Raw genomic sequence first — 25,739 nt, forward strand, 5'->3', positions numbered from 1 at the left:
GTTCTGTCTACTTGGAACCACTTAAATCCTACTTTCTGTATTTAATAAAATCACTTTTTACTTATTAATTAACTCAGAGTATGTATTAATACCTGGGGGAGAAAACAACTGGGCACACCTCTCTATCAGTGTTATAGAGGGCGAACAATTTATGAGTTTACCCTGTATAAGCTTTACACAGTGTAAAACGGATTTATTTGTGTTTAGACCCCATTGGGAGTTGGGCATCTCAGTGTTAAAGACAGGAACACTTTTGTGAGCTGCTTTCAGGTAAACCTGCAGCTTTGGAGCAAGTAATTCAGACACCAGGTCTTTGATGGAGCAGACAGGAGTGTCTTGCTCAGCAAGACAGGGTGCTGGGGCCCCGAGGTGGCAAGGAAGGCAGGGGTAGAAGTAGTCTTGGCACATGGGGTGGTAGATCCCACGGGGGTTCTGTGATTCAACCCGTCACACATATCTAAAACTAACTATACTAAATACTGACCTACAACTATAAATTAACAGAGAAAAAGAGAAGAAAGAAGTCCACAGATGCTCTAGGCTGACACACTAGGGTTCTGTTTCAGGCCGCGGTGGGAGAGAAGCAACTGCAGGAAGTTCGCTCACATACCCCAAGACAGCCTCGGTGTCTGCCACAAGGAGGCACAGGGTGCATGTGTGAACTGAATGGACACTGCTAGCTAGAAATCATTCAATCTTCACGTGCGCCTGAAGTGGAGCACCAAAAGGGACACTATTCAAAGAATTAGCAAGTTACTACTTAGATTGCAGACTCTTTGGAGTAGGAAAAAATGGTTACCTACCTTTTGTAACTGTTGTTCTTTGAGATCATAGAAGATTAGGGTTGGTTTCACACACACCCCTTCCAGGTAACCCATTCCAGGGCTTCACTACTCTCCTAGTGAAATAAGTTTTCCTAATATACAACCTAGACCTCCCAATGGCAACTTGAGACCATTGGTCCTTGTTCTGTCATCTGCCACCACTGAGAACAGCCTAGCTTTATTCTCTTTGGAACCGCTCTTCAAGTAGTTGAAGGCTGCTATCAAATCCCCTCACTCTTCTCTTCTGCAGACTAACTAAGCCCAGTTCCCTCAGCCTCTCTTCATAAGTCATCTGCCCCAGCCCCCTGACCATTTTCATTGCCTTCTGCTAGGCTCTTTCCAATCTGTCCACATACTTTCTGTAGTGGGGGGGTCCAACACTCAGTACTTCAGATGTAGCTTCATCAGTGCCAAATAGAGGGGAATAATCACTTCCCTCAATTTGCTGGCAATACTCCTAGTAATGCAGCCCAATATGCCATTAGCCTTTTTGGCAACAAGGGCACATTCTTAACTTATATCCAGCTTCTCGTCCACTGTAATCCCCAGTTCCTTTTCTGGAAAACTGCCACTTGGCCAGTTGGTCCCCAGCCTGTAGCTGTGCACAGGATTCTTCCATCCAAAGTGCAGGACTCTGCACTTGTCCTTGTTGAACCTCAGATTTCTTTTTGTCTAGAAAAAACGGTTACCCTACCTTTCGTAACTGTTGTTCTTCAAGATGTGTTGCTCATGTCCATGCCATTCTAGGTGTACACATGCCCATGTGCGTGGCCGGAGATTTTTGCTTTAGCAGTACCCACAGTGCCTGCTGTAGCTCATGCCGCGGTATATCAGGCGCTGCCATCCCAAGCCCTCTTAGTTCCTTCTTTCTGACAACTCCGAAAGAGGGGCAGGAGGCAGGGTAATGGAATGGACATGAGTAACACATCTCAAAGAACAGTTACAAAAGGTAGGTGGCAGTTTTTAGTTCTTTGAGTGCTTGCTCACGTCGATTCCATTCTAGATGACTCACACGCAGTATCAGTAGATGTGGCTTGGAGTTCACCGTTAGGCAGTGTGTAGTACAGCTCTGCCAAAGCCAGTGTCGTCTTGCATCTGCTGAGTCAGTGCATAGTGTGATGTGAACGTATGGACGGACAACCAGGTAGCGGCCCGACAGATTTCTTAGATCAGCACCTGTGCCAGGAAGGCCGATGAAGATGCCTGCACTCTAGTGGAATGAGCTATCAGAGTCACTGGCAGGGACACTCTCCCCAGCCCGTAGCAATAGCGGATGCATGCCGTGATCCAAGACGAAATTCTCTGGGCTGACACAGGGCAGCCCTTCATCCTGTCTGTGACAGCAAACAAAAAACTGCGTTGACTTACAGAATGACCACGTTCTATTGATGTAGAGGGTCAACATCCATCTGATGTCCAGCATATGCAACCTGCACTCCTCATCTGATGCAAGGCTTCGGACAGAGGACTGGTAAGTAAATATCCTGGCCCGTGTGGAACTGGGGAACAACCTTGGGCAGAAAAGCTGGATGCAGGCACAACTTGCAGAAGACCATATAGGGCAGCTCCAACTCGAGCTCCCTGATCTCGGACGCTTGCTGTGCTGATGTCATAGCGACCAAAAAGGACACCTTCTAGGAAAGGAGCAGGAAGCTAGGGGTTCAAAAGGAGGGCCAACACGCTTAGACAGCATCAGATTCAGGTCGCATGGGGAGACCAGGTCTTGGACGCTGGGTATAGGCACTCTAGACCTTTGAGGAACCACACTGTCATAGTATGGGCGAAGAATGACCTGCCCTGAAGCGGAGGGTGGAATGCAGAAATGGCCACCAGGTGCACCTTGACCAAAGACAAAGACAAGCCCTGGAGCTTTAGATGCAGCAAATAGTCCAGGATGTCTTGCAACGAGGCCTCCTCAGAATGAATGCACTTGTCCAAGGCCCAACATGCGAAGCGCTTCCAATTGGCCATATAGGTAGCCTTGGTGGAAGGCTTCCTGCTGCCCAGCAGGACCTGTTGGACCACCATGGAGCACTCTGGTTCATCCGTGCACAGCCACGGAGCAGCCACATCGTCAGGTGCAGTGATGCCAGGTTCAGTTGCAGCAGATTGCCATGGTTCTGGGATAGATCCAGACAGAGAGGTAACTGCAGCGGGTCGGCCACCGAAAGTCTCAGCAGAATGCTAAACGAGTGCTGGCGAGGCCACACCAGAGCAATGAGAATGACCCATGCTGTCTTGCTTCACCTTTAGCAGGACTCTGTAGATAAGCGGCACTGCCAGAAGAGCGTAAATCAGCGCTCCTGACTCTGGGATCAGGAAAGCATCTGACAGGGAGCCCTTATCCCCCAGTGGGGACAAGGGCTCCCTCTTGGATGCCTTCCTGATCCCGGAGCAGAATACGTGGCACTTCCTGTTCTGCCTGGACGCAAACAGGCCCATCTGGGGAGTCCCCCACCATTAGAAGATCAGGTTGACCAACTCCGGATGGAGGGACCACTCATGGCGAGAGGGGAAGGCCTTGCTGAGGCGATCTGTCAGGATGTTCCTGGCTCTAGGTGACTGTGTGGCCATCAGGTGGATGGCATTTTGCATGCAAAGGTCCCAGAGGCTGAGCGCTTCCTGACACACGGCCAATGACCTGATGTAATGTTGATGTAATACATCACAGCCATGTTGTCCATGAGGACCTGTACAACCTTGCCTTCTAGGTGGGGCAAAAATGCCTGACAGGCCAGGTGCACTGCCCTGATGCTGATATGAAGAGCTAAGTTGTGCTGCATCCAGTGACCCTGGGTGCTCGACAGTCATGGGGACACAAAGTGAACTTCCCGCAGCACTGACTTGTAGTCTAGCCAATAGTTCAAGGATGAGAGGATGCGGTCCAGCACTGTGACCACGTGGTCCCGGGGGTGCCTGCTGGGAACGTAGACCATTGTTAGCCATGGTCGTAGATGAAGCTGGGTGTGCCTGACCACGTACGTGCACGCTGCCATGTGGCCCATCAGCCGCAGGCAAACGTGGGCCATGGTGATCGGATGTCTCCTCATGTGGACAATGAGATCCACCATGGCCTGAAAGCATGCTTTTGGAATGAAGGCCCTATCTTGTGTGGAATCGAGAACTGCTCTTATAAACTCTATGTGCTGGACTGGCGTTAATGTGGACTTTTCTGTGTTTATTAACAGGCCCAGGTCATTGCAGGTGGAGTGTACCAGATTGAAGCTTCTCTGCACCTGACCCAGAGACCCGCTCTTAATGAGCCAGTCATCAAGATACAGAAAGATCTGGACCCCACCCCGACATCTGAGGTAAGCTGCTACTGGTGCAATGCATTCTGTGAACACCCTAAGGGCTGAGGACAGGCCAAAGGCCAGTGCTGTGAACTGGAAGTGGTGCCCAGTCAGTGTGAAACACAGGAACCGTCTGTGTCATGGGAATATGGAGACGTGGAAGTAAGTGTCCTTTAAGTTGAGAGCAGCATACCAGTTCCCTGGATCCAAGGAGGGAAAATGGAGGCCAGAAAGACCATGCGGAACTTCAATTCCTTGAGAGACTTGTTGAGGCCATGCAGTTCCAGGATCGGTCTGAGGCTCTCCTTTGGCCTTCAGGATTAGGAAGTATTGGGAGTAGAATACTCTTCCTTCCATGTCCCATGGAACCACTTCCACAGCCCCCAACTGCAGGAACTTGTCCACCTCCTGAACCAGGAGTTTCTGATGAGAGGGGTCCCTGAAGACAGATGAGGAAGCAGGGGGGTGGGAAGGAGGGGTATACACAAACTGCAGGGTATAGTCCCAAGCTACTATGTCTAGGACTGAGGTAACCCACGACCAGGCCAAGTGGTAGGGAAAAAGATGGTTGAGGAAAGGATGGGAAGGATCTGGCTGGCTGACTGGGGTATCGCTCTCGAGCGCATCCTCAAAACAATCACTTTTGTCCACTCCCGTGTGCTTAGTAGGTCTAGGCTGGCGAGCAAGAGGAGGAAGGGTGGCAAGGGCTAAACCTGGTAACCTTTTTCTTTGTAGATTCTTGCCAGGTTTGCCAAGGCCTCAATGGTGGTGGAGGCCAGAATGGCTTTTTGGCAGACTGCGGGGTATGCATGCCCAACGAGTGAAGGGTAGCCTTCACTTCCTTCAACCTGTGTAGTCTGGCATCTTTTTTTTTTAATCAGAGAAGAGCCCAACTTCGTCAAAGAGGAGGTCCTGAATTGAGCATCTCCTGGGAAAGGTTTGCGTTTGGAGCTAGAAGCCATGTTGCATAACCACTGCCAATGTGACCACCCTCACTGCTGAGTCTGCCACGTCCCATGCCATTTACAGGGAGCATCTGGCTGCTGCAGTCCCTTCCTTTACCAGGATACCAAACTCCTGAGCCTGAGCCTGACCCTGAGGAAGAGAGTCCTGGAACTTTTGGAGGCTGTCCCAGAGATCAAAATTATATCGGCCTATAAGGGCTTGATGGTTTGCCACCTGGAATTGTAAGCTGGCTATTGAATAATTTTTTTAAACAAATAAATCAAGTTTCTTGGCTTCTTTGTTCTTGGGGGTAGAAGTGGTGGGGACCTGCTTGTCCTTCTTGTTTGCTGACGACACCACCAGTGAGCTCGGGGAAGGGTGGGTATACAAGTACTCAAAACTTTTGGCTGGCACAAAGTACTTTTTCTCGGCCCATTTCAAGGTGGGTGGGATGGAGAATGGGGACTTCCATAGAGGACACGATCGTGTACAGGTAGGGAAATCTGGGTGGGCGTGGAACCCGACAGGACATTGAAAAGTGTGTCCTCCTGCTCCACCATCTCCTGCACTTCCAGCCTCAAGTTCTTGGCCACCCACTTGAGAAGGGCTTGGTGTTTTTTAAAGTCATCCGGAGGGGAGCCCTGGAAGGTCCCGTGAGCGCCTCATCCGGGGAAGAGGTGACAGCCATGGCCACTGGTGGAGGTGCTGTGGGCTCAGCAGCCACTGGAGAGGGAGGTTTGGAAGTGGGCACTGAATCCTCCACCCTGACCTCGGAGCCAGCTTCCAGTACTAGGCCTGGTTCCGGTGAGGCCATCGAACTTTGCTCTGGCATGGCCACTGATACATGCTGCGAAGGGGGCATCGTCATCACCGGAATGCTCCATGCTCCTCAATATGGCCTTCTGTTGGCCACTGGCCTTGCTGTCACTGTGGTGCCATGGATGGCAGAGCAGTTTCCAGTGTCCAAACCCATTGCAGAGACCAGGACGATGGGCTGAGCTGGGCCTCCATGCCAGAGGAACCACTCTTTGGTGACCAGGGAGGAGCTGATGACATCTGCATTTGCTTGCTGGTCATGGCTACCGGTGAGCATTGACCAGGTGTAAGTGATGGGTGGCTATTCCGGAGAAATCTGCATTGGGGGGAACGGGTGTAAGGGAGAGTGGTAACATGAGGGGGTGTGGTCCCTTGGTGCCAGTGACCGAGACAGACGTCTAGATGAGGATCAGTGAGGGGGCGAATGGAGTTTGTCATAATATGGGGAGCGCCAACCCTGCACTGGGGAATAATGTCTCGATGACCAGAGGGAGAGTTTGGGCAACTGGCGGCGTGGCTGAGACCTGCCACAGGATTGCTTGTCCTGCAACCTATGGTGCTTCCCCACCCCCGGAGGGGTCTAAACGGCTGGCTTGCCCACTGTGGGAGCCTTAGCATGGTCCTGTGGCACCTGAGAAGTCATAGGAGCAGGTGGAGAACTGTGCCCTCTGTGTGCCTGGCATGACGATGGTGCAGGCAGGGGGGTGGGTCCTGTACCGCTCACCAGAGTCAGTGAAAGACCTTTAAGTGGACTAAGAGCCCCAGCCACAGAGGCATGCTCGTGTTGCTCTGGAGAAGGCTGGCAGACAGGCCTGGTCCTTCTGCCGGATGATCCTAGGGCCTTCTTGCTCAGTGCTGGTGAGCACTTCTTTGCCTTCTTCTTCAGCGCTGGCCCACTGACACGGAAGCCCAAGTACTTGGTACAGCCTGCACAAAGGGCTCAGAAGTCAGGCGGAGAGGGGACTCCATCAGGAGGGCCCTGAGGCAAATGTCCCTCTCCTTCCGAGTGCGAGGCTGAAAGTTCTTACAAATCCAGCAACGCTCCTTGATGTGTGATTCCCCCAAGCACTTAAGGCAACTGTTGTGGGGGTCATTCACAGGCATAGGCCTGTCACAGACTGAGCAGGGCTTAAACCCAGGAGGTAGGGCATGCCCTGTTTTAGGCAAAATCCCCACTGGGACCTTAACTATAAGCTAACAATGCTCTTAACAACCCCTTAACACTAACTACAATCAAACAAAGGCCCGAAGTCCAATGGAAGAAATCGCTAGCTCTTGACAAGCAAGAGAGGCACTCTGACTGACCACTACAGACAGTAAGAAGAAACTCAGAGGGCACTGGTCAACAGTGCCTGATATACCACGGAATGAACGCAGCACTCTAGAGGGCACTACAAGCCAGCCCTATGGGTACTGCTAAGGCAAAAATCTCTGACAGCCACACATGTAGGTGCACACATACCTAGAATGGAATCGACATGAGCAAGCACTTGAACTCTTTTTGTTCTGTTTGTACAATGCCCAACATAATGGGGTCCTTGTCCATAAAAAGGACTCCCAGGTGCTATAAATACATAAATATTTTACTATACAAATTCTAACGGTCAAAATTCTGTGCACATACCTGTGAGCAAATTCCAACCAAAGTTAACATGAGTTCTGTGAATGTATCCCAGGAGAAAATTTGGATCATAAAAGACAAAGATCCTAAATTGAAGTATGGTATTTTTTAAAGATAGGAATATAATTGCCTCTTAAAACATTTAGTACTATCAATACCTGTTCTTCTATTTTATCTTGTCTGTCAAGAGCAGCTTCAACAGCATCAAAAAATTCCTCTTCATTAATCAGACTATTAGGACCCTCCTAAACCAAAACACAGAAAAACGAACAGTTAAAGAAAATGGAGGAAACGTGAATGCTACACTTCAGAAAACGGAGTTCAATTTAAAAAATGAAAGTTAGCCAATTTGATAAATTGCATTTCTTTATCAGAGTCAAAAAGTCCTAATTGCAGATGAAACACGTAACAAATATAAAGTTATAAACCTATTACACAAAAGCCATTTTTCATAACAGTGAGTCTTTTCATCATTAGTTGAGTTTAACAAAATTAAGAGTAAAATTCAAAATAAAGCACTACTTGGTAAAATAAGAGAATACGCCATTCAATGCATTTAAAGACCTATAATTTAAGAGTTGTAACACAAGTCAACAAAAGCCAGAAAATTCACACTTAAAAAACAATCAAGTGAAATTTGGCCTAAAATTTAGGTTTTACATCTCTCTCTCACACACACACACACACACACACACACACACACACACACACACACACACTCTCTCTCTCTCTCTCTCTCTATTATTTGAGAACTCTTTTACAAAGTTTGTGACAAAAATGTTTCCATAAATTCTTTTGCAAAGCCCAGCATAAACTGTAATTTAAATTATCACTCCATTACCAGGACTGAAATATTAAGCTGTGTTGTCAGCCTTTTGTGCCTGAAATAAAACTAAAATATGTTCATTGTCCATGCAGAAAAAATACAAAAGTAAAGAACAGCATGATAAAGCTTAAGTTTGATCTTAAAGTTCCTCTAAGCTTGATCACTTAAAGTGTTGTTATTAATAAATGCATATATTAAAAAAAAAACAAGATAGTAACATTGGACTTTTAAGACCAGTCGATTCTTCCTTAATTCACCCTATTATAAACACATACAATATGATGTGTAAAATCTTGGACCCCTGCTATACGTAGACTACTCAAAGAACAGATGGCCTATCAACTCTAAAAGTTCTTGTATTAGTTTGTCAGTTTTAACATTACATAATAAAAAGCAGTTTATTTTTTTCAACAGCAGTTCATGAAGACTCCAACTTTACCTTGTTTTTGCATGAATCCATGTAATGGACTCTGTGGTTTATATAGAGAAACCACTTCCCCTTCATAATAATCCATATTTTAATGTTGAAGATAATTCTGTTATAATCAAAGTTTTCAAGGCTTCTCCAGCTAATTTAGTAACAGGAACATCTTGATATTGTGTGTGCTACTTCTCATCCCAGTGAAGAGTCTTTGTGGGCAGTCTGATTTTTTTTTTAAAATCTATTTGTACACAATCATTTTTCTAAAATGGCCTGGGTCAGAAATTCAAAATTCATTTTTGTTTGTAAGTCTTGCTAAGAAGTGACAGCCACTATTTTTGGAAGTGGATAGAAGTGTAAAGAAATAAAGAGGTATTTTAAAAAAACATGTATAAAGAGCACTGTTGATAAATATAAATATTGAGAAACAACCTCACCTTTTAACTCCAGCTGCTGGGCTGAGATGGGGGGAGGGGAGCAAAGAGACTGGGAACACAGTGATAATGGCCCAGGAGATGATGGATTGGGGGACACATAGGAGAGGATCATGGAATCATGCTAACCAGCCTCAAAATGAGGGAGTTCTGGGACAGGACAAGGTACTAACTGGAGGGTCAGAAGACATCAGGAAAAGAGTGGAAATAAATTCAAAACTGTGAACTGAACACAAACACAAAATCATGCCTGCTGAACATGCAGATGGCCTGTAGCTGCTTTTTGCTCTCCAGCTTTTCCTTCAAGGGGAATTAACTGGATTACCTTTCTGCCCTATTCAACGGAGTAGGATGGCTCCATTCACCCACCCTTTTTTCCCTTTTCTATGGATTGGCCACTTGCAGCCTGACTTTTCTCTCTGGCAAACTTAGACCAAAATGTATACAGAATGCTTGCCAGCCACCCTGATACTTCAAAGGAGTTGAAGGAAACTAGCAAAGGATTTTTGGACATGCATACAGTCATTAAGAGGTGGGTCATTTGGAGACCAACCATCCATCTTGAAGAAAGAAACTCATTGAATTTAAGCAAAAAGTTACCAGTTTACAAAATCAGAAGACTGTTTCATATAATAATGCTGTAAACATAAAAGCCCTTTGAGCGCCATTATTTGGTGTTACTGGATAGTAAAAGCCATCATGGCTCATAAATACAGAAACAACAGTATTTGAGACAAAAAGTTCAACCAATGTTGTGCTGGAATCTGCTGCAGCTTGTTAAGTTAAAAGTAATTTCTCTTTCCTCTGATTCAGTCAGCTGACAAATTCATGACATGGCTGGAGATATTTGGCAAACTGCTGTTTAGAACAGCTCAAGAAAACTAATTCTAACCGGATGAAACTATAGTATATTATTCCGTGCAACTTAATAGTTGTACAATATGAACAGGAAAGACCCATATTGGGAAAAACTGATTATAGGAGGGTGGAGTGAGAGTGCCAAATTAACTATACACAAAGTGCTGTGAAATGCATGAAGCAAACTTACAAAAACTCAGAAAAATCTTATAATCATCTTACGTGTTGCTCATAACAAGTAGAATCTTTCAGACAGAAAAATGTTTGACCGTCTCACTAAGTATACTCAGATGAATCTTATTATCTCCTTTCCCTCATTTGCTACAAATGTCTGGATTGAAACCCTTCTTACAAGTTTCCCTGTTGCAGAGTATGTATTTAATAAATATTGATAAAAGCAGATATTAATTACAAGGAAAATCACCTGGTTTAATGTTTTGATACTTGCACAAAAAAATCACTTCAATGAAGGATATAAGTTAAGTCATGAAAGGATTTAATCTGTGAAAATACTAAGCAAGAAAAGAAATAAGCTTAATTCATACCTCATAGTCTGGCCCTCCAAAATGGCACTTTTTCTTAAGTTCCGTCATGGCATTTTTGTATGCTTCTTCTATTCTTCTCCTTTTCTCAATTTCCTGTAAGAACATAACCAGATTTTGAAGCTATTAATCAGACAAACATTATGAGAAAGTATGACAAAAGATGGATAATCACGTTAAAAAATGTTATGGGGTTCCTCCTCACCATGTTTTAATTTCACTTTTTTGAACATTTGTGGCAGTGTGGACATTTATTAATATTATTTATATATAGATGTATATACACTATGGCTATGGCTACACTTAAGAGCTAACAAGTGCAGATGCTCTAAGCCAACAGGAGAGAGCTCTCGTGTCAACTTAATTACTCCAGTCTTTGCAAGAAGTGGTAGCTATGTCGGCGGGAGATATAGCCCTGTCCATACCAGCACTTAGGTTGGTTTAATTTACGTTGCACAGGGTGGTGGCTCATTCACACATCTGAGTGACATAACTTAAACCAACATAGGCTAGGTACACACTACAGCTTATGTTTGTAGTTCATTATTCTAGCCTTCAAAATGATGGTGTACGAAAAGTTTGTACATTCCACCATATTTGTATTGAAAATGGTCCTGCCCTAGGGAGAACTGAAAGTTTCTTCTAATGGCTGTATTAAAATATAGAAATAAACATCCTTGAGATTGAGAGCTGCAAACCTCTCTCTCTCTCTATAGATCAGAGGTACAACTCCATTCGTCTTTGGGGCTACTAATAATGAGAGACAACGCCAAGATTTGAGATTTACTAAGACCTCTATTACTTCCTTTAGTAAAAGAGAGTGAATTTCTGTTCTTAATAGTTTCTCAAGAGAGGGAACCAAGAAAAGAAGGGGGCATCCTCAAACTAAATGGTATAAAACTTTTTTTTATTATGTTCAAACCCATCTGTGGTCATGTTTTGCAACATATTAAAATGAGACAGATGGTTCCCAAAAGGGGAGGGAGGATCCGAGACTGGTTTGCAGGATCACTTTCAACATATTGTGGTTGAGAAGCAGTAGAATGCTGCTGTAGATACTGAAATTTTCAGAGTATAATTTGAAGACAACAAAGAAAGGTGGATAGTATTGTCTGATATCTAAAGGCAGGTGCAAGATTTCTTATTTTAAAGGATTGCAAAAACCCGAAGTCCTAGCCATTGATCTCATCTTTCATTTTCTCTAACACTTTGTCCATTTTAGAACTGAAGAGGCCATTTCTCACAAACAGGGCTGCCCATAAGATTCAGGGGGCCTGGGGTCTTTGGCAATGGGGAGCCCCCGCTTCGGCAATGATTCGGTGGCTGGGGGGTCCTTCCGCTCCAGGACCCGCCACCAAAGCACAGGGTCTTCGGCAGTAATTCAGCGGCGGGGGGTTCTTTCACTCCGGGGCAGAAGGACCCCACACTGGCGAAGACCTGGAGCAGAAAAAGCTCTGGGGGCCTCGGCCCCACGAGAGTTTTCTGGGGCCCCTGGAGCGAGTGAAGGACCCCACTCCAGGGCCCCTAAAAAACTCTCGTGGGGGCCCCTTGGGGACTGGGGCAAATTGCCCCACTTGCCGCCCCCCCCACCCCCCGGGGCAGCCCTGCGCACAAATGGAAGATCCTCAATTTTTGAATTTGTTTCAAAGGGAAGAAAGGAAGAACATAACCATGTGTGTCTGCAAAGAGTTATGGCAGTGGCTGCTGATCTTGAAACCAAGACTTCAGAGAATTCCATCAGAGTGTACTTAGCCATATTCTGTCCTTTGACAGGGGTACTAACTAATTTTTGATGCATTTCAGGAATATTTTTTAAAAAGTGCAATTACGTCCAAATGATGAAATTGGTACCTAGCCATGACAGCCTGATAGAATAGTGATCCTTATGATCAGAGAAGTGGAAGAAAAGAGTTTTCTTCCCAAAGAATCTAGTCTTTTCCCTTCTCTGTCATTAAAAGTACAATGTAAATATCCTTTGTTCTGGCTGCAACAATGCAGAGTGGTTTTTTTTTAAAAAAAGATAGATAGTGGTCGAGAGGATAATAGATTATTCCATACTGATATCCCTGGCTGCCAGAGGCCTTCCAAGATGGGGCAAGAATATACCTTGTTAGAAGATTAGTACCAAGGATATCAGGGACAGGATGGGGAGCTTCCTCTACTGCCACAGATAGTATGTTTAAAATATTAACCATTCTATTGATTACTTCCTGAAATTGACTAGCATCTTCAGAAAGAGATGAAGCTGAAAGGACACCAACATTTTCATCAGGAAAGGAGTCTGCAGCTAACTCCTGTTCATGATGCTAAATATTCATTTGACGAGGTGAATCTCCCTCCTCTTCTCCTATTTATAGCGTGTCAGGAACAACAGTGGGTGACTTATCTTTCACTTAAGGATCCCACTGTCTAGGATCCAATTTTTTCATATTTGTAGAGGCACCACTACCTTGACATGAAAATTAAGATGTAGATCTTAAAAAGGATTGATAGGGAAACTCTGGAGTCAGCCAGTATAACCATGGCATCCTGCCAATTGTTCTAGTCTGGTATCATGTCATAATCAGGATGATAAGGAAGTTTGTGATAGTCTACCTCAGAAAAATGTTTCTTAGAAAGTAAAGGTAATGACTCAGTTTCTGGATAGACAGCCTGATCCAGCTCTTCTGAATGCAGAACCATCCTGGACTGACAGAGAAATTATAGGAGATACAACTGAAGGAAGGCTCTGCTACAAAGACAAAGGGAACAATTTATTCTCAAACCACCCAACAGGGGCCCTGGGTGATGGCAAAATGTCTGCAGACCCATGTGATAAAATCTCTCCTTTCTGTCACTTATCTGGTGGAAGGAGCTGAGCAGAGTTCTTGTACAGTTCCCCAAAACTGGTGAGGAATTGAAAGGATCCAAGGGACATGGTTCTGAATGAACTTGTGCAGTAACAATAGAGGTAACTGGAAATGATGAGATACTCTGATCCAACTGCCTTCCTGGACCCATTGCATGGGAACGTTCTCATGATATAGAGTCCTTAATGTTTGGATCCCTAAAAGGCTTGGATCCACAAGTCCATAATCTGAAGGATCCAACGACTCATCTCAATGGAAAATCTTCAGAGGCACCAAAAGGTGTTTAATCTTGGTCTTCTTTTTCTTCAGAACCAAGGGTCCCAGATCCATAGGAGCCTCAAGCATAGTTTCATACAAAAAAGAAACCTGTTTCAGTCATAAATTGTACCTTCTTGGAACTGGGTCCAAAGAGTTAGCTAATGAGAGCTCAGTCATCTTAGAACCAGAGCTCAGTGCAGAGGATGGCAGTTTCAGCACTGTTGTCTTTCTGGAACTGGAAGTGCTCTGTTCCAATTCAGGCCTCTAGTCTTTTTTTCCCCAGAAGCTTAAGAAATTTCTGATCCATAAGATTTGATAGATAATGCTTCTTCTAGTAAGAGAGCTTGGAATCTATTCTACCTCTCTTTTCTGGCATGTGGGGTAAAGCTATCACATACGGAGAATGGTCCTCTCTTAAACACTTCAAACTCTGAGTGTAGGCATCCAATGCAGGAAAGACCCTGGGGTGTGATGTGCATCTCGAGAGTCTGTGTGTCTGTCTTCAGATCTGCCATCAATGCCCATGTTGACACTAACTATACTAACAATTAACACTAATTAATTGTACATACAAAAGGAACAAGGCTCTTATCTAAAACTCTATGGATCAAGGAAATCCAAAGAAGATTCATGTCCATTTGAGTCAGCAGCTGGAAAGAACGGAGTCAGCAACCGTTGCTGCACCCCCTTTTATAGCCCTGCCCCCAGAACATAGTCAAATGCTGGAGGAGGGGCAAAAGGGATAGCATGAGTGATCTAACATTGTTACAGGCACTGATAATGGTAGGTTCTACCATGCAGCTGTAGCAGTCTACCCATATCCCCAGGGAATGAACATGCAGAAGACGCTTGAAGAATTAAGGCATCAACATGGTTTAGCATGGGGCAGACAAAAGATTAGATGCTGGAGACTACGTAGATATTTATTTCCTTGCTTACTCCTTTTTCTTTTCCTTATATAATTCAATTTTATTAAAATGAAATTCAGTTTTTGTAGTCTATATATTAAACTTGGAGGATAAATCAAACCAAATTAATTAAAAGCGATTTTCCGTTCACTCATAGGTTAATTACATTTTCATTGCTTTCAGTATGAAACATTTCTAATTCATGTAAGGCAGAGGGATGAGGAGACTGAAGTTAATTACAGGATTGTAAGGATTATAGAACATTTAACTAATCAGAGGTCCTAATCAAGCTAATAAACTACAAGTTGACAGTGCTTTTTACCAGCAGCAACAGCAAAATTATCTTCACAAAAGTTATATCAGTGTTAAAATATGCACACAAGTTGGATGTTATATCCATGCTAAACAACATCCAGTTTCTTTTACAAAATGTCATTTGTAAAGCTATGTTCTAGAAAAAACACCTTATTTTTTAAAATCCATATTCTACACTAAGCTTGGACTGGCCTAAGAAGAAATCTCCCAGAAGATCCCAGGACTTAGAGACTACTCCAACTATGGTCCAAGCAGTGGCAGATAACGTAACAAAATCCCAGTGGATTTGAAGATCTGAGTTGTGGCTGGCAGTGGGTTGGGGCTTAGATCTGCTGCGTGGGAAGACTGGAGTGAGGAGATCAGAATTAAGGTCTGGACATGGTCTGCCTCCTTTATGGGGTCCTCCTGTATATGAAATATGAATTTAATATGTCAGCATGCTATACAAACTGAGGTAAGACCTGAGAGATCACATGATGCACAGTATGGTTACATACTAAATTCAAACAAGAGGTGCCAAATGACTACAGAACTGCACATAAGGTAAACCAATCACAGTGAAGGCTGGGCCCTGGGAATCAATACATTAAGTGGTAGCAACACACTTCCAGCAACTTCATCTGAAAGGAGAAGAGATTATCCCTGTCTCTTCTAGACTTTGGTGGTATTCATGGTCATTGAACAGATTCATCATGAACCACTACTGCCATTAATGTGTATCTCCAGGGAGGGCAGTGCTGTTCTCTCTCTTTAAAGTTGCTTCCCTAATTACTGTAAGATTTGATTCATCAGCATTTAGAAATTACTTGGTTTTCAACAGGCATATTAATCACACCATATACTTAGACAGTATTTTAAAATAGTAAAAGAGCACCCCACAAAATGCCACCAACCTTTATCATTACAATTAACACAGTACTACAGATTTGTAGAGTACTTTATAAAGAAAAGCAACTGGTCTTTCTTTTAGGAAGTTGCACAAAATATGCCTATTGTTACGGAGACCTGCTAGCTCATCTCTAAATTTAAAAACAATTAAATTTAGGAACAGTCTGTGGAACAAAGTGTGGGTAGAAGACTACACAGGATGTATGACGTGCTATATGATCTGCACACCAAGGATGAACCTTTGGTATTTGCCTAGTTTCATCTAGTTAATTTACATCCTTAATGTTTCTATTTAACTTCATGGAATAGGAATGCAAGTTAACATTCTCATCACAACTGAAGTTTAAGGTTAAATGAAAGCAATCTGATCTACTGTAGTAGCAAAATAAAAGGGAAATCTCTTACCTTATCCAGTCTTTTTTGCCAGCTCTCCTCACGTTTTACCATGAGTTCAATACAATGAGAAAGTGTAGCTAGGATTCCAGCAGTAGTTGCCTTGAAAGTTATAGCTTCCCCTTTAAAGTCTATGCCATTAATTCCTTTGGGTGTTACATGTGGAAATACTAAAACAAACAGATAAGATTCATTCACTCTCATACCCACCTTAGTAACTCAAATGAATACTATACCACATATGCCTTAGATTACAGCCAGCTGTCTAAAGAGGTTTTTAAGCTAACCAGTGTGAAGTTCATTAAAAAAAATAAAAATAAAGGCGACCAATAATTCCCAGCTATCCATAGGAGCAGGAAAGAAGCTCAAAGGCAGGAATGCATTCCTTCAGCTTCATCTTACTGTAGTGTATTTCCCCAAGTCTACTTGCTATGCTATATTACTCAGCAAATCATGTGGGTGTAGGGAGAGGTAATACTTTTTAACAATAGCACATTGACAGCTTGAAGTGGGGTCTAATTAAAACAGAACAACCTTAAAATTTAACTAATAACGTATTGAAAAAGCAACAATTTTAAAATGCAATCATACCCAAAATGGAACATTGAAGTGGCTTTAAATAGATGACTGAGTTTTTTAAAAATAGTAATAATGAAGTAAAATATATTATCTTTCAAAGGTAACCATTATAGCAAATGTGTTGAATTCTCCTTAAGTACAGCGGGTTCTGTAGTTTCAAATACTTCAGGCTGCCAGCCAAGCCATCTGTTGCTAAGATTATTTAAACAAATCACTTAAAAATGTGACAGAAAAAAAAAGTACTTAACACATCAAGCTCATACAAAGGGTGACAAAATAGTGCATTAAATACAGCACATGTAACGCCACAAAATACTAGAAAGCACAAGCAACTCCCCTTTTAAAACTAATACAGTTAGATGAGAAAGTAACTCATAATTGAACAAGCTAAAGATCTACTGTCCAGCAATAACATTCATCTTCTGGTCTTTGTCAGTTTGTCACAATATTATTTACTTTGCATCCAAGTTAGATTTTATGAATTTTTAAAACAGAAGAATGTTTGTATAAACCTATGTAACACGTATTTGCCTGACAGACTGAGCTAATGCTTTAAACTGGGTAAGCTGTTCAAGTAAAAAATACAAATTATCTAGAGGTAATTGCTGTTCTCTAATGGTAAACTGCAAACACGGTCAGGGGGAATGGACGGACAGTGTCACATGGTCTCAATGAGTGGTCTAATGCTCTAGACACACTTAGGACTCCCTCCTTTAACAATAAGAAAAAGCTTTTTGAAGAGAGAGTTAAAGATTATATATAGCTTCAAGTCCTCCAATCATTAAGTATAAATCAAAGGCTTCAAATACCCTAATCTACACAAATTGCGATGTGAAAATAAATTGTATTCTCATACAGATAACAAAACATACTCCATGTTGAATAAGAGAGAAATATCATTTAATTTTAGGAGAGACAGGAGAAAAGAAAGTTGTGTAAGGAGAAAATATTGTTCCACAGGGACAGTGAAGCTTTGTCTACAAGGTGGGGTAATGCCCACTATGGGGCTGTGATTTCTAAAGCCCACAAATGTACTGTGCATTGAATTGACTTGTGTAGACCCTGTGAGTGCATACTAAATGTTCCCTAGTGCGCTTTAACATAATAGCACTAATGTTAAAACACACTAAATGTTCCCTAGTATGCTATAACACAGTGCTGTTACATTAAAGTGCACTAGGGAACATTTCATGCACACCAGCAGGATCTACACGGACAAATTAATGCACCGTGCTTTTATACACTTTAGAAATCAAAACAGCCTAGGGCACTTTATCATATGGTGCAGATAAGCTCTGAGCAAAAGCCAGAACCTCCCTCATTCTCTCCCGCCACCTTTGGAGAATACTGGTGAAAGAACGAAAAGGAGGTCAAGACTGGAACAGCAGAGTGAGCAAGCAAGCGAATGGTGCAGTGGGTTCACTGAGAGCAATGAAAATCAATAGCAATTTAGAACTGAATTCAGAGAGCAATAGGAAGTACTGAAAAAGAGGGATTAGGGAGGAGGCCGTACTGCCTTGTTTCATAGAAAAATTGAGTGACTATTATGGACTTCCTGATTTTTAGGCCATATCAACAATATTAAATCATAATAGGAATGCAACAAATTCTGCAAAGATCCAAAATCATGATAATCTACAACTTCTCCTGCTCTTTATGTTCAGGTCTGAACAGTGGTGGGAAGAGATTGGGTCTATTTTCAATAAGCACTTGCAGTCTTCCTGATGAAAACTATCCCAACTGCTTGTCTCTGCCAAAGATGCCTGATTAGGTCAGGAAGGGAAAATGCTTGTAGTAATGTCAGATGGAGGGTAGAGGCCTTATTAGGCTCTTAGATATTAACTTGCTCAAAAATTATTTTTCCACTTCATATTATAATACTGTCCCTGAAACCAAATGAAGGTACTAGTCCACAATGAGGACAACATCCATATTAATTTTCAAATCTTCAGCTGTTTTTATTGAAGCCCCATTAAAAATTGTGATTAGAGAAATTGTGGTTAAGGCACAGGACTGAGACTCAGGTACTCTGGGTTACTGTCGTGGTTCTGCCACAGATCCCTTGTGTGACCTCAGACAAGTCACTTAAATCTTTCTGTGCCACAGTTCCCAATCAGTTAAAAAGGGGATAATACTTCCTCTTTCCCACCCTTTGCCTGTCTAATTAAATAAGCTCTTCAGAGCAGGGATAGTTTCTTATTAGTCTGTGCAGCACCTAGCATAAAGGGGCCTTAATCTCTGTTAAGGCCTCTAGGTGTTAATACAATACACTGATAAAGCCCGCATTTTTGTTTTTAAATACACAATGGGAAAAGTACTTTCCCCACTTGCCCATAAGAGGCAGATGAATAATTTTCACTCAGACTACCCCATCTTTGGGCAGTGCCAAGCACGGAAAATTTCAGTCACACAAGGTGACCATTTTGGAAAGTTACAAGCATACAAAAGCAAAGGATTATAGCAGTAACTGCTTTGTGACCTAAACTACAGCCGATATATCAGGTACCAATAATATACTGCATGTAATTTCATAGATTCATACATTCCAAGGCCAGAAGGGACTATTGCAATCATCCAGTCTGAGCTTCTAACACAGGTGACAGAACTTCCCCCCAAATAATTTCTAGACCATATTTTAGAAAAACACTCAATCTCGATTTAAAAAATGCTAGTGATGGATAAGCCACTAAGACTGTTGGTAAATTGTTTTTAAGGTTAATTACAGCACTTAAAAACATATGCCTTATTTCCAGTCCGAATTTGTCTAGCTTCGACTTCCAGCTATTGAATCATGGTATACCTTTCTCTGTTAGATGATAGAGCCCACTATTAAATATTTGTTCCCCATGTAGTTACAGATTATAATCAAGTCATCCCTTAACCTTCTCTTTGTTAAGCTAACTAGATTGAGTTCTGAGTTTACCAAGAGCCATGTTTTCTAATTTTTTAATCATTCTCATGGCTCTTCTCGGAATCCTCTCCAATTTATCAATATCCTTTTGAACTGTGGATGCCAGAACTGGACACATTATTCCAGCAGTGGTCACACCAGTGCTAAATAAAGAGGTAAAATAACCTCTCTACTCCTATTCAAGATTCCTGTTTATGTACCCATAGATCACATTAGCTCATTTGGCCAGAATGTCACACTGGGAGCTCACATTCAGCTGATTATCCACCTCCACCCCCCAAGTCTTTTCCAGAATCATGCCTTCCTAGGATACCTAATTATGGCTTACATTCTTTGTTCCTAGATGCAGACATTTACATTTAGCCATATTAAATTGCATATTGTTAAGCCTGCGCCCAGCTTAACAAGTGATCCACATTGCTCTTTATCATTGTTCTGTCCTCTACATTATTTATTACTCCCTCAATTTTTGTGCCATCTGCAAACTTTATCAGTGATGGTTTGTTTTTTTCCAGGTCTTTGATAAAAATGTTAAGTAACAAAGCCAAGAACTGATCCCTGTGGGACCGCACTAGAAATACAACTGGTCAGTGATTCTCCATTTACAATTATACTTTGAGACCTATTGATTACAACTGTTCTTAAAGAAGAATTAAAATTGGCTATTTTGGTAAACTTTTATAAAGGAACATGATTTAACATGAATTTCAAATGATATCAACATAAAAACAAGAAATGCTGAAAGAATCATTTCTACATTTTTCAGTCCCAGTACAACCAGATGCACACATTAAAACACAAACAAAATGTGGGGTGGATTTCATAATAGGCTGTCCCATACATCACAGTCTAGTTTATATAGGAAATATCTCCCTGAAATGCAGATACAAAGAAACAGGATTACTGATTAAGGTGTAACTCCTACATCATCCCTCAATATTATACAATTTGACAAAGCCACATCACCCTTTTAAAATGTATAATGCAGTGAAATTAGTTAGAGTTTGTATCTCCCTGAGTAGAGTTTTATCTCCCTGAGTTTAGCCAACATTACAGCTTACACTTTCATGTGAGAAACATCAGCTTGCAAGCAATGGCACCATATCAGAAAAATTCTGGGATGCAAAGTTGCATCAACATATAGAACATTATATGTTATATTATATCCTGCAAAGTTGGGGAGGAGGGGAGGGCAAAAAAGGAAGACAATGGAGCATACAGACCTACGAAAACTCAGGGGGGGACAAAACATGGTAAAGTGGGCAACTGTCCCACTTGTCCCATTGCAAATGACTCCTCTGCATTCAAGTGGCACTGGAGAAGGCTTTTTCCAATATTGTGGGATCCACCCTAAATCTCTCTCATTGGTCTCAACAGCAAGGTTTTTCTCTATAGGATGAGGAGGATAGGGACAGTAGGCTTGGTCTATTTACACTTAAAAGTTTTGCCAGTATAACTATGTCAGTTTTGAATGTGTGTGGGGACAATCATACCGTTAACCAACACAGCTATGTCGGTAAATGCTCTAGCATAGATGCAGATTATTCTATGCAGGAAACTATTTTAAACTATACTGGCAAAAGTACTCTTGCTAGTATAAGCTGTGTCTTCACTGGGGGTGTGGGTGTTGTTAGTATAATTCTATCGGAATATCAATACTAACAAACACGTAAATGCAGACAGGGCCTAAAAATGCAGTTGATGAATGTTAATTCCATGATGATAGTTTATATTGATAGAAGTGAGATGGAAAGAAAACTACTTTCTTTGGTAAAACAGAATAGTTTAATCTAATCAAGGTGGTGTGCTAGGATTTTTGTATTCAATCGACCTTTTAATAAATAGCTATTGTGTTCAGTAGCAACTGTTTCAGATCATTAAAAATGCATTTGCCACCATACAAAAGCTTCCAAACACAACTGCATATAAAACTTTATAGCAGTGGTTCTCAAATGTTTGTACTGGTGACTCTTTTCACATAGCAAGCCTCTGAGTGTGACCCCCCCCCCATATAAATATATAAAAAAGTATTTTTAATTTAACACCATTATAAATGCTGGAGGCAAAGCGGGGGTTGGGGTGGAGGCTGACAGCTCGTGACCTCCCAGGTCCTGACTCCCAGTTTGAGAACCCCTGCTTTAGAGTCTCCTACCAAAATATTAACATAAAGGGCATCTATGATCAAAATTCTACCTTGATTTTTTTTCCTTCCACCCAAATATAAGCAAATAGAACCTGAAGCTAAAACATTTTACATTTCAGATAAAAATTATTCAAGCATTTTGTTGCGAAATAGTGAAAAACTTCTACACTGTGGAAAGCTTAAGCATGCATATATATTTATTCCTCCTCCATTTCCTCTTACAGAGTGTATCCATTGTTTCCCCTAGTTTAGAGTTACACCACAACTACACTACGATATATTAAAAAGCGTAACATTAATTTGGTTGCCAGATTAGTAGTGTAATCTACTCAGTTGAAGAAGCGCTTTAATTTGCTTTATCTTGCTCGATGACTTCTATGGCTAATAAATTTGTTTTGACAGGGTCCTTCTTCCATTTTTCCTCAAAAGAGGTTCCACCTAGCCCGCTAAAAAGAACGTTTGTAATTAAACAGATCTTGATAACAGAGACTGTAAAACAGGAGAAACATGAGAATATCAAAATTTTCTGATACCTCTCAGGCAAATAAATTATTTGGGTCAAATTAATTTTTTCTAGTATAATGTTGCAAAGGTATATATATAAAAACTATTTTGATAAATGCAATTTTCTGGAGACTCCATGTTCAATGGGAGCCTCTAAATAGCCATCATATTTTCTTTCCCTGCTTTACTTCAAAAAATCTTAAGATTCAGTGTTGCAACCACCAATCTATTAGCCAAGGAGTACTACATGGAACCCCTTGAGAATCAATCAATGCCAACTCAGTTGGACAATGTTAAAAAAAGACACTCACAAATGAAGGGGCTGAGTACATTGCAATTTCAGACCAGTGAGCAAAAGAAAAGCACTGGAAATTACAGACAAATTTTTGGCATTTACTTGCATAAGTAGCAGAAGCAGGACAAACTTTTGAAAGTTTCTAGAACAGCAAGACTCAAACGCTTATTCAAACTTCCTGCACATATACAGTAGGTGCTGTGATCATAAAAATAGAAAGCAGAAGAAATTTGACTCAATTTATCAACTTTAATGTGGGGTATTAAAGAAAGATTCATTAAGTGGTTAAGAATTATTATACTACAGGAAACCCAGAAGATAAGACTGATACACTTTAGCTGGCCTCATTGTGTCTCCCATCAGCAAGCCCCTTACAGAACGGTGATTTAGGCAAACAGCACCACTATTAGACCAGGTCTATGACAACAGCGCTTTACTGGTATGCTCTACCAGCAAATCGCTCCTAGTATGAATGTATCTTATATGGGCAAAACTTCACTTTTGTTGGCATAGCTTATTCCAATGTCCCCTCCACTCCCTCCCTCCTCCCAAGTGAAATAAGCTATACTGGCAAAAGCACAGTTTTGCCCATAAGCTGCATCCACATTAGGGGTTTTGCTGGCACAGCTATTTCAGTCATAAAATACACCTGATCATACTCCAGCCAACATCGTATTGCCAGCAAGAGTTTGCAGTGCAGACCTGCAGTTAGGCACAACAGGAAATTTGAAGCGGTCAGGCTCACAACATTAACATTTATGTGCAGCCTTTAGTATTCAATATTCCAGAGTGAGATTCACAAAAACAGCTGGCGAATGTTAGCAGAATACTGACATGTGACTCAGAGAGCCTTGACTCTGTAATTGACTAGTGAAGTTACAGATTTAAAATGGTTTCATCAGTGTGTATGAACAGTTACCATTCCTATGCATATCATTAAGCTGTTCATTTGCAAAGCAAGCAGAAAGTTATAACTATCTGTATCAGCGGTTCTCAACCTATTTACCACCGTGGGCCACATCAACACAATATATATACTACCTGTATGGTCCTGAGGATGTCACATCATCTGCAGCTGTGTGTTGACTAGGCTGCAAGGGCCCACATTGAGAACCACTGTTCTAGATTTATACACCAGGCTTGTCACTATACTTTCTATAAGATAGGAATAATTGGAATAACCTATATCTAGAGGAAACTTGAGTTAATGCAAATTTAGATGTACTTACATTTTTCCTTACTGCCATTACTATTATGCAAGAAATCCCCATCAGAACGCATTGTAGGAAAATCATCTTCATCATCTTCAACCACTAAATTTGAGAGAGAGAGATTATTTGCATCTAGCTAAGACATACAATGACAGAAAAGGGTTCTTTTCAAATTCTTAATGAGCAGGAAAGTATTACCGTAGCATTTGGATGGTTGATCAGTATTTCCTTATTAATAAATACTTCTAAAGTTACTTTAATTTTGCATAGGAAACTTTTAGACTCTGTCGCCTGAGGCCATAATTTGCTCAACAGTGACAGAAACATAATTGGAGTCCAGTGTAAAATACTGAATTGTTTTCCTTCTTTCTCTATTCTTATAGAGTCTCAGAGTTATGAATGCCAGAGTCACGAACTGATCAGTCAACCGCACACCTCATTTGGAATCTGATGTACACGAACAGGCAGCAGACACAAAAACAAAAAAAACCCAAACAAAAAATCCCAAATATTATACAGTACAGTACTGAGTTAAACATAAATTACTAAAACAATAAAGGGGAAGTTTTAAAAAAAAGGATTTGGCAAGGCAACTGTTTCTGTGCTTATTTCATTTAAAATAAGATATCAAAAGCAACATTTTTCTTCTGCATAGTAAAGTCTCAAAGCTGTATTAAGTCAATGTTCACTTGTAAACTTTTAAAAGAACAACCATAACATTTTGTTCTGAGTTACAGCCTTCATTCCCCAGGTATTTGTAACCCTGAGTTTCTACTATACTAAATAAGCAACAAGGTACTACTGTTCCAAGGTAGATCTTGCTGGGGTCCCCATCAGCAGAAAGTCTGCTAAACGGGGGGTTGCGCACACACACTGTCCACAATCTTGTTCCACTCTGCTAGGAACTGAAGATAGACAGCACAGCCATAAAACTAGTGGGCGTTTCAGAAGAGGGCACTCCCAGCACAATCAAGGATGTTCTGAAACCTCAATTAAGCAGAGCACTTAAGCACGTGCTTAAATGCTTTACTTATTTGGGATAGCAGAGCATCCTTAATTGTGCTCTCAGTGCCCTCTGCGAGTGTTTTGCTGAACTGGAGCCTGAGTCAACAGATTTCAGAGGTCTCTACCATGGGAGCAACTTTGGACCATGCCCTCTCCATGGAGCTAAAAGCTGTCCTCATCTGACAGAACTTCACCACACAAACATTATCACATTTTATTTAATATGACAAACAGTTTGTCTTCTGACAAAAAACCTAATATTAAAGCAGGATTGAAACGCAAAATATATATTGGAATTTCAATATTGCTGAAATGTTATCACTTTTCAGTAGAATTTCTGCCATCAGAAGGTTCATACTCCAAATTTAAACTAAAATTACACAAACACGCTTTCTGAAAATTTAACGAGAATGGCCTACCATACTTTGTGAACTTTCAGAATGATGAAGAGAGAAGAAAGGTAGTTTTCTTTTGAGTGATTTGTTAACTTCTTGGCCTTCATGGGTTTACGACAATTTGTCTTAGTTAAACTAACCAACCAAATACTGCCTAAGTATGGCAGCTCATATATGAGAAATAATCCATTATTCCAAGTATCATTTCAATTTGTCACAATAAAGGATGCAATATGAAAAATAAGATTGACTGCCATCTTTTGTGGATTTAAGCTAATCTTTTTAAAGTGAACTACCAACAGTTCAGTGCTACAGACTCAGATGATATCTTGACACTTCAGTGATGTTCAAAGCTACCAGCTTAAGATATGTTTAAAAGTTTTGGAGTTATGGGCAGTGAGGTCAAAATCCACCTTTTGAAAAGGACATTACAATATGCACTCAACATTGTTAACAATGCTCTCATCATATAATTTAGTCTGGCTGACTACACACTATGGTGAAT

General features: G+C 41.6%; 1 protein-coding gene across 3 annotated transcripts in view; it reads right to left on the bottom strand.

The window, feature by feature from the left end:
- The window catches only part of CERT1 (ceramide transporter 1), a 141,953-nt gene that overhangs the window by 27,855 nt on the left and 88,359 nt on the right, over positions 1 to 25,739 (bottom strand). For all 3 annotated transcript variants that reach the window (XM_030566401.1, XM_030566399.1, XM_030566400.1), the window contains 4 exons: positions 23,853 to 23,936; positions 16,204 to 16,361; positions 10,584 to 10,676; positions 7,658 to 7,744 (listed from right to left, as the gene is read on the bottom strand). In XM_030566401.1, the coding sequence (XP_030422261.1) occupies positions 7,658 to 7,744; positions 10,584 to 10,676; positions 16,204 to 16,361; positions 23,853 to 23,936 (422 nt within the window). The remainder of the gene's footprint in view (positions 1 to 7,657; positions 7,745 to 10,583; positions 10,677 to 16,203; positions 16,362 to 23,852; positions 23,937 to 25,739) is intronic.

This window comes from Gopherus evgoodei, chromosome 6, assembly GCF_007399415.2.
Source record: "Gopherus evgoodei ecotype Sinaloan lineage chromosome 6, rGopEvg1_v1.p, whole genome shotgun sequence".
NCBI lineage: Eukaryota > Metazoa > Chordata > Testudines > Testudinidae > Gopherus > Gopherus evgoodei.